At 38.5% G+C, this 10668-nt stretch overlaps 1 protein-coding gene across 1 annotated transcript; it reads left to right on the top strand.

Moving 5' to 3' along the window:
* The first annotated feature begins 1929 nt into the window (after positions 1-1929).
* Positions 1930-10077, top strand: LMOD3 (leiomodin 3). The gene is made up of 3 exons (XM_073354732.2): positions 1930-2220; positions 4576-5970; positions 10051-10077. The coding sequence occupies exons 1-3, from the start codon at positions 1930-1932 to the stop codon at positions 10075-10077; spliced, it is 1713 nt and encodes a 570-aa protein (XP_073210833.2).
* Positions 10078-10668: the final 591 nt, after the last annotated feature.

Here is a 10668-nt window from a genome sequence, read left to right as displayed (position 1 = left end):
TGAGAAGGGTTAACTTCTACCAATATATCATGTACTACAGACCAAGCTAGTTCCTTACACGAGCACAGTAGGATGTTAAATAGGGTCTTATTTTTGGATCTGTAATCTCAGTGCATTGTAAAATACCTATAATCACAAGTAATGCTCTATATTTAATAAGCAGGAACTGTATACACAAGATACTCTTTCTAGGGGGAAAAAAAATTGAGAACACATGTCTACTGGGATACAAACCCAGAAAGACAAAAGTCTCTTTAGCTTTCTTCAACGCACATAGTGTAGGGGAAATCTAAATAAAGACTAAAGCTTCATGATGGTGTTCAGTATATGTGGTGAATGGGCCCAGTAGTTTGTTTTAAACTTGCATGACATCCTTAGTTGTAAACAATAACCACAATATCCTAACATTAGACAATGGGTGTGAAAATGATATGGTAAACTCCAGGAGAAACACTACTGGTGAATTTCACCCATGCCTGCACAAGGACTGATGTCCCACTCCTAGGATGAGGCTTATTATGTGGTAGAGAGGCCTTATGAATAAGGACTTTACAGAGGTAACATTCACTACACACCTGGTTCTTTAGATTCAGGTTGTTATTAGCACCTAGGACCCCCTGTCATGGCCCAGGACCCTGGTAGTAGTAACAAGTGCACCTTATTATGACATATTTTATGGTTCTGATTTTTTCAACCTATCTTGCCCAATCTTCCATGATTTTATCCAAAGCACAGTTGCCATTTCAACTGCTCATGTGACCGGGGCTATTACAAGCTGATATTCAGCATTTGAACGTGAAGCAAAGCTGCCCTCAGAATTCAGTCATTTTTGAAAGCTTAGGAAAGACTATGAATACAGTGTGAAATTCACTCCTATGTAAAGGGCCAGTCCAAGGCCTATGCAACACCTAAACCCTGTGCTGAGCCTTCAGCGAGACATACATTATGCATAAGAACTGCCATACTGGGTCAGACCATGGTCCATCTTGTCTAGTTTGCTGTCTCCAGCAGTAGCCTGTACCAGAACTTCAGGGGAAGTGTACAGAACAGGGCATTTTTGGAGTGATCCATCCCCGTCTTCCACTCCTGGCTTCTGGTAGTCAGAGGTTCAACGTTGCCCTAAGCATGGGGTTGATCTTGATGAACCTATCCTCCATGAAATTATCCAGTTATTTTTTTGAACCCAATTATATTTTTGGCCATCACAATATCCCATGACAATGAGTTCCACTGGTTAGTTGTGCGTTCTGTGAAAAAATACTTCCTCTAGTTTGTATTAAACCTACTGTCTATTAATTTCATTGGGACGCTTGTTTTTTGTATTGTGTGAAAAAATAAATAACACTTCTCTATTCACTTTCTCCACACTACACGATTTGATAGACTTCTATCATAGCCCCTCTTCGTTGTCTCTTTTCTAAACTGAAGACCCCTAATCTTTTTAGTTCCTTGTAATACTTCCATACCTTTGATTGTCTTTGTTGTCCTTCTCTGAACCCTTTCCAGTTCCAAGAAAACTTGTGTGTTGATTCTCTGCACAAATGTGAATTTCATCCTGTATATATAGCAGATTCGTCAATATGATGAGACTTAAAAGTTATCCTCTGAAGGGAATCCTCTAGAAAACTATCGTCTTCTCTATTACTCAATCAGAGACATACCAGCTGTACTGAAATGTCAGAAGGGTTTGCACAGCTGACAAGTTGCTGAAAACGGAGCATGGCAACATCTCCATAAATTCTCTTGATCTAGCCAAGTGCAGCAGCTTAATATAGACTTAGTAAAAGCTTCAGTCCCACTGTCTCTCTCACACATTGAGATCAAGCACTGCCACAGATCATGACAAAAACACGAATGTGGGGATTTAACAGCGTGTAATACTGTTAGTAGCACAGTGTTTTATAAATTGTTTTCTTCAGGTTTAAAAAAATGTCTGAATTCAGCCAAAATTCTGACCAGGAAGTCAGAATCGAGGACATTGATGAAGATGAAATCTTAGGAAACTTATCCCCTGAAGAGCTGAGGGAGCTCCAGTGTGAAATGGAAGTCATGGCTCCAGACCCAAGAGTCCCAGTTGGAATGATACAGAAAGATCAGACTGAAAAACCTCCAACAGGAAACTTTGACCACAGATCTCTTGTTGATTACCTGTATTGGCAGAAGGCATCAAGACGCATGCTAGAGGATGAGAGAGTTCCTGTCAACCTCTTGCCATCTGAGGTAATAAGCGAGAATCACAACTGTTTTTTATGCATCTGCTATAAGACTTATTGTAACAGTATATTGCCAAAGATCAGGGCCTTCATAATAATAGGTTTGATGCTTTTGTCTTCCTCTCTGTCAGTTCCTTCTGCAAATTAAAGCACAGTATAGTGAATGAATTTAAACTCAGTCAAATCTTGTTTCAAAATTTTCTATAACTATAGGATCTAACTTGAAAGATTACCCCAGTAAAAGATTTTTACTTTTTGCCCTAAATTGTTAACTACATTTTCAAATGTAAGAAAATGACATTTTTATTTCATCAAAACCTCTGATTGAAAAAAGACCATATAAAAGCAAATCACAAAATAGAAGTCAAGCTTTTTATTTCTCCATAATATATATAAGAATATAAATATTGGCTAGCGTGATTTTCCCATATAACCTTAATATAATTAGAAGGGCTTAATAAACTCTAAAATTAAATGATAATAATAATAGTAATCATTAATAGAACTTAATGTCACATTGAAAATGTCTGTCTTTTTGACTGAGTTAAAGTCACTAATGACTATGAGTCCAAACTTCATGGGCCAAATACTCAGCAAATGTAAATCAGCCAAGTTAATGGAACTGTGCTGATTTACACCAGCTGGGGATCCAGTTGTATGTCTTTTTGTGGGCTCTGATTCAAGAGTCCAACCCTATTCAGCAATGCACTTAAGCACATTCCTAAGTCCCATTGACTTAAAGTTAGGCACGTACTTAAATGCTTTGCTGAATTGGGGCCATAGTCTTTATGCAGGCCAAACTCTTACTGAATACAAGGGGAGATGTGCCTGTGGAAATACATCAGGATTAGGACGTGTAGGAATTTTAAATGACTCAATTAAGAAACGCAGTATGACTTTTTACCATCAGTCCAACCTTATATAATATGGTTGTATTCTAGTACATCAGTACTGTATATCCTTGAATTCCAGTAAAAGTTTGTGTCCCAGTAGCTGTTTACAAAGAAGATAAGTTGTCGCTTGATCATTCTTGGCCTTTAAGAGGTTTGTATATAAATGTGTTTCCTTTTATACTTTGGGATGTTGAAAGTTGTTGGGGTTTCTTTAACCTCTATTGTACAAAGTAGAGATGGGCCTGAGTTGCACAGTTTGGATCCAGATTTGAACTATTCCAAAGGTGGGGGTTGTGTGGTTCATTCCCAGCTCCGTGTCAAGTTAAATCCATACAAAAACTCCAAGGGTTTCATTAATACAGCAAACAGATATGATTTATTTATATTTCAGCATCCTCTATTTTGTCACTTCAGAACTTGACAAATAGCAACCTCCACTGGTACAAAGGAGAAGTGCAGTTAAGTGTCACTGTGGTCCCAATCCTGATCTCAGTGGGGCAGAACCACCACCACCATCTGCATCCCTTACTTTTGTACTTTCAAAGGGCCTGATCGTGCACTCCTTATTTATATATAAACTCTCACTGGAGTCCATGGGAGTTTTAAGCTGGACGTGGACTCTAAGATCAGGCCTTCTGTCTAGTTGCTTACTAATAGCAAGCTGCAGACAAAGTGAAATGGGTCCTGAGTAGTAAAATCCAGTTCTTACCCATCATGAGAGAGGGGCAAGAAAATTAAATTGTACATGAAATAGACCTTCAGGGAAAGTGGCTATGTTTCCTGGCAGGAACTGAGCAGCGGCCAATATGATGTCATTACTGATGCTAAAAGCACAGTCCTTCCATCAAGCAGTGTTCAGAAACCACATTCCCATCACAGAACACAAAAGCAAATTGAACTAATATTCACCTACGTCCCCAGTGGTGCCCCCTTAATGCTAATGCTTTACACAGAAGCCCAAACTCCTAAGGCTTGGACACTAACAGTTCTACCCGTTACTATGACATTCTCCTCTTTGGTCTTAATTAGACTGAGCCACAGAGCCAATATCTAGAAATGTATCTCCGTTTTTTTGGCTACATGAAAAACAAAGGTCTCCTAGAAATGCGATGGACAACACATTGTTATATCAGAGAAAATTAGGGCTGATCTACCATTGATGTAAATAGATTTCTCTCGACATCAACAGACTTTTGATCAGGAATGTGAAAGAAGTTATTGGCATTCTTGGAAAGTTTATATGAGAGATTGCTGTATAACAGTATTTAAATAAGGAATTATTGTTCATTCACATTTAGGCCAGAAGTACTATGAACACTTTCTTTTTTTCAAAAAGCATTCTCTAGAATATAATGTGAGGAAAAACAGAGATACATTAAAGCCGTTCGCTATATTTTTATTTCAGCGCATAATTAATGTAACAAAACCATTTTAAATTATTTCAGCTATTAGCATTTTGTCTTCTTTAGAGACACATTGCAGAGAAGTTTGAAGAAAATGCTGGGGATATGGACGATATTGCTAAGAAAAAAATGGCAGAAGATACTACAGAAGCAGACAGAAAAGAAACATATTACAAAAACGAACATGTCGAACAGGCCAAACCTGGTTCAGCACAACAATCAGGAGAAACAAATGAAGAGAGAAGCTACAAAGAGACAGAAGATGAGGAGGAGGAGGAAGATGATGACGACGACGAGGAGGAGGATGAGGATGATGATGATGAAGAATCAAGAATGAAGAAGCCATATGGAGACGAAAACATCAACAGTGATCAGGTAACTAAGAAGCCATGTACAAAATCAGGGGGAAATCCAGAAAACCAAGAAAACAATGAAAAGAAAGTATCAAAACTACAAATTCCAAAGAAGTTAGCTGTAGATACTAGCTTTATTAAGTTAAGTGCAAGACCTTCAGGAAACCAAACCAATTTAGATGAGAACTTGCAGAAGGTCCAGAAAAACGATCCAGATGTGAAGGAACTCAATCTGAACAACATTGAGAACATCCCAAAGGAAATGCTGGTGGACTTTGTGAACGCCATGAAAAAAAATAAGCATGTAAAAACATTTAGTTTAGCCAATGTGGGAGCTGATGACAACGTAGCTTTTGCTGTGGCCAACATGTTACGTGAAAACAGGAGCATCACTACTCTAAATATTGATTCAAATTTTATCTCAGGCAAGGGAATTGTTGCGATCATGAGATGTCTGCAGTATAATGAGACGTTAACTGAACTGCGTTTTCACAATCAGAGGAACATGTTGGGCCATCAAGCTGAAATGGAAATTGCCAGGCTTCTCAAAGCCAACCCTAAGCTGCTGAAGATGGGCTATCACTTTGAACTTCCAGGCCCCAGGATGGTTGTTACCAATCTGCTCAGCAGAAATCTTGACAGACAAAGACAAAAAAGGCAGGAGGAGCAAAAACAGCAGCAATTAAAAGAGCAGAGAGAGTTAATAGCCATGTTAGAAAATGGACTAGGGTTGCCTCCTGGGATTTGGGAAATGCTAGGGGGACCAATGCCTGATTCAAGGATGTATAGCTCAATACAAGCCCCCAAGCCTCCACCTGTCCCTAAAACTATGCCCATGAGCAGGAAAAATGAACATGCAAGAAAGCCAGCCCCAGAAGAAAAGAGCAGTGAGGAACCTGCCTCCTTCAAAATGGTCAAACTCAAGAGAACTCAGCGCAAGCCCACTATACCAGAATACGTAGAACCAGCTGAAAAAACAAGTCTCAAAGATGTGATCAAGACTCTCAAACCAGTTCCAAAAAAACGACTACCTCCTCTGGTTGAGATAACCCCAAGAGAAAAGCTCTTAAATGACATTCGTCAGAGTAATGTCGCCTATCTTAAACCGGTAAGTGTATATGAAACAGAATGGTAGCAACAGGGAAATAATTCCATCTCTGTAATTTAATGCAAATCAAATGTAATATTCTATTTTAAAGGCTTCCACAAAAGCTTCTTCAAAAACTGTGGGCATATTCATTTTCAGGCACATAAACATGTTTATTGTATGCAAGTTGGCATTTTTGTGAACAGATTTTGAGCATTAGTCACGTGTTTCTATATGCACAAATGCAGAATTTTGCACAGGCAAATTAATACAACCACAAATTTTGCATGTGCAATTGTTAACGCTTGGTGAAGATTTGGCTGCTATGCTTTATGGATAGATTCATCATCATTTTAAAATTAAGTACATTTATGTTATGGAATTTTGATAAAGGGTTTGTTAGTTGGCTGATGGGCTGTTATGAGCTGTTAGATGAAGTCATACTTTAATTCACACCTTACATCTCAATAATGACCAACAACAGTTTTACTTCAAATGTGGTAAATATTAAGCCCAACTTTCAGTGGGAGCTTTTCCTATATAAGGACTTCATGTTCTTTGAGCAAGGATGGCAAGACCCAGACCATTATTTCCCCCTAGAGTGAGATTTTCATGCCTAATTTCTATTATATTATAATATTATAATATAATATATAATATATATATTATTTCTATGTCTTATAACTAGACAAATCATAAGCCCCTCTAAATAATAGTCAGTGAAATGGTCCCACTGACGCAAAGTCCTAAAGGGAGATTTCAAACCTTTGTATGCCCACAATCATAAAGGTAAAAGAAAAGGATTCAACTCAATAGATAAGCAAAAAAATTAGAAGAAAATCTGTGTGTGTGTGTAAAAATCTGTTTCTTTTAGGGTGCAAATAGTTGCATGAATGATTTATTACTAATCCTCCAAACATCATACAATGTATGGTCAATCCTATGAGGTTCCCATAATAACACTTATCTAGCACTTTTCATCCATAGATCTCAAAGCCCCTTACAAATGGAGTATCATTATGCCCATTTCACAGATTGGGAAAGTGAGGCTGAGGGAGATGAAGTGACTTGCCCAAAGATTACCTAGCAAACCAGTGGCAGGGCCAGAAACTGAACCTATGTCTACTTAGTCCCCTGTTCAGTGCCCTAGCCTTAACATAAGAACGGCCATACTGGGTCAGACCAGAGGTCCATCTAGCCCAGTATCCTATCTTCTGACAGTGGCCAATGCCAGGTGCCCCAGAGGGAATGAACAGAACAGGTAATCATCAAATGATCCATCCCATTGCCCATTCCCAACTTCTGGCAAACAGAGGCTAGGGACACTATCCCTGCCCATCCTGGCTAATAACCATTGGTGAACCTATCCTCCATGAATTTATCTAGTTCTTTTTTGAATGTATCTAGTTCTGTTATATTCTTGGTCTTCACAACATCCTCTGGCAAGGAGTTCCACAGGTTGACTGTGCGTTGTGTGAAAAAATACTTCCTTTTAAACCTGCTGCATATTAGTTTCATTTGTTGACCCCTAGTTCTTGTGTTATGAGAAGGAGTAAATAACACTTCCTCATTTACTTTCTCCACACCAGCCATGATTTTATAGACCTCTATCATATCCCCCTTTAGTCTTCTCTTTTCCAAGCTGAAAAGGCCCAGTCTTATTAATCTTTCCTAATATGGCAGCCATTCCATACCCCTAATAATTTTTGTTGCCCTTTTCTGAACCTTTTCCAAGTCGATATATCTTTTTTGAGATGGGGCGACCACATCTGCACACAGTATTCAAGATGTGGGCGTATCATGGATTTATATAGAGGCAATATGATATTTTCTGTCTTATGATCTATCCCTTTCCTGATGATTCCCAACATTCTGTTTGCTTTTTTGACTGTCACTTTATGCTGAGCAGATGTTTTCAGAAAACTATCCACAGTGACTCCCAGATCTCTTTCTTGAGTAGTCACAGCTAATTTAGACCCCCTCATTTTATATGTAGAGTTGGGATTATGTTTTCCAACGTGCATTACTTTGCATTTATCAACATTGAATTTCATCTGCCATTTTGTTTGCCCAGTCACCCAGTTTTGAGAGATCCTTTTGTAGCTCTTCGCAGTCTGCCTGGGACTTAACTATCTTGAGTAGTTTTTTATCATCTGCAAATTTTGCCATCTCACTGTTTACCCCTTTTTCCAGGTCATTTATGAATAAGTGGATATTCTAAAGTTCTTCTGAGTGGTGAAAGCCCCATAAGATCTCATATGAGACTGTGTTCTTGTTTTAGTGGGGAGAGGAGTAAGTTTCTTTGTTTGTTTGACAGCAGCTCTTCCTTACTTTGTCTGAAATTATCATGATGACAATACAAGTGGTGACATTGCGAATGGACCTTAATCTATGACTGTATATTCAATAATGTTGAAGGTATACTTAGTGCATATGCCATGACTTTGAATTAATAATTTGCTAGACAGGCAGAAGTGGCTTCTCCTGAGCTGCTTTGGTCTATCTGGTCTAGGACACATTTTTAAAATTGCCTGAGTAGAAAATCAAATGGCCTCTAAGGTGTTGTTTTGGTCTGCAGGGCACATATAATGCCTTCAATAATATTTTAATTAAAAATAAAGTTTTTAATAAATAGACAAAACCAAACAAGAAAGACCATGGCTTAAATTCACTTCTGGCATGAGCAAGTATACCTGGAATGAAATCAATGGAGATATGCCCTTTTACATCAGTGGTGAATTTGGTTTTGTATGTGTGAAATGTTAACAGTGAGCAAGCATTTAACAAAATAATATATAGGCCCTGGATCTGTGTAGATCACTGTAGTGACTGGACTCGGTCCTGTTCCCATTTAAGTCAATGGCAAAATTCTTGGCAACAATAGGAGTAGGATCTGGGTCTGTTATGCATTTTTTTACAAAATATAGAGCAAAATTATGAAAAGGACTAATGATTTTGGATGTTTTCATTTTTGTGTATCCAACTTGAAATACTTTAAGGAGGATGATTTTCAGAAAGTAGTGAGCCCTCAACCTCTGGAAACCAGGCCCCTTTCAGAAGGCTCAGATTGGGCACTCAAAATCATGGCCACTGTGTTTAATGTTCTGTTCTTCTAAGAGCTAAAACTGACCCCCGTAGTCCTTACATAAGTGATCAGGCCCATTAAATTCTGTGAAAATAATCATCCAAATGGAATTGCTTTTGTGATTAAGGAATACTCCCATGAGCAAGAGTGTGGAGGGTCCAGTCTAAAAAGTATATTGCCAAAAGGTACCATTCCAATTTCTCAAGTAATTGACACTTGCTTCATAACTTTGTCTGAATTTTTTTCAATGTATTAATTGAAAGGCCTTATTTTGGTTCCATTTACATTTGTACAAACTCATGGTTGTCAATGGTGTTACACATAGGTGTAACGGAGACAAGAATTTGGCCTGAAATGTTAAAGAAGATGAGAGATCTTAAAATGACCCCGCCTGTAAATTCAAAGTTAATGCTGCCACTGTGTCTCTAACTCACACCACTGGGGTATTTTTGTTGTTACTACTACAGTGGCAAGGATTATTTAAAGACTGATTTAGCTGCAAAGAAAGGCAGTCTTCAGGACTTCTGACCTTTTACATTGGCGTATAAGTGTTGTGTCTTAGATCCTGTCACGCTGTCTAGAGGTAAAATACCTGCAGTGGACAGCCCACTGGACTTGGGTTCAAGACACATAGGCTCTGTTCTCAACTCTGCCACTGACTCACTGTGTGATCTTGGCACATCACTTAAACCCTTTCCAGAGGGTCTTTCCCCAACTGTCATATGGGGGATAAGAATGCCCTCTCACCTTGTAGAGCACTCTGAGAGCTATGGGAAAGTGCTGTGTCTGGGCTAAATGGTGTTGTTGATTTATCAAGCAATAACCATCAGCTCTGTGAATTCTAAGAAAGAACAACGTGTCAAGAATTTAACCATTATAGCCACAGAATTTTCAGTTACATTTTCAGTACTTTGATATTACTGTCTGATTCCAAGCAGCACACTTATTTTTGGAGAGAAGAGGGAAAAAGCCAGATTTTCCTGCTATTAACGTGTCTTCTTCTTGGTCTTGTACAGGTGCCAGTACCAAAAGAGCTAGAGTGAAACACCAGAGTCTCCTGAAAGAAACAACTTGAAATAAAGACTATTCAAGTTTCACTTACAATGGTTTCAAAGGATGCTTTCTTCAGAAGCCAAGGGGTAGATACGAACACGTGGGAACAATGCTTGTAATACGCAGTCTGTTGATACGATGATGAAAAAGGGTGGAATGGAACAAGTCAATGCGAAAAGAATTTCCATCAGCCATTAAGTAACCATGATGCCCTGGTATAATCTGTCTTCCAGTTGGATTCTAGTCTCCAGTTTGTCCAGAGGTATTTGCCCAGCAACAGCAATAACTTAACAGGTTTTACAGATTCAGTCAATGAACTCTATTGCTTACATGATACTTTCTTCTGTTAAATTCTCCTGCAACACATAGTGCCCTATTGTGACTTTCCTTTTTCACACTGTTGTATGTCACTGCCTTTTTTTTTTAAACTAAGAACACATGATTTCTATCTACACAACTTATATTTTCAGTCCAGAATTTTCATTTTTAGACTGAGGAAACATTACACACAAAAAAAGAGCAAAAATGCCCTGTCTAGGAGAGAGCACAGTGTGCATTTCTTCCATGACAAACTGCAGTAG

Source organism: Lepidochelys kempii, chromosome 7, assembly GCF_965140285.1.
Source record: "Lepidochelys kempii isolate rLepKem1 chromosome 7, rLepKem1.hap1, whole genome shotgun sequence".
NCBI classification, from domain to species: domain Eukaryota; kingdom Metazoa; phylum Chordata; order Testudines; family Cheloniidae; genus Lepidochelys; species Lepidochelys kempii.
This window is presented reverse-complemented; position numbering and strand designations above follow the sequence as displayed.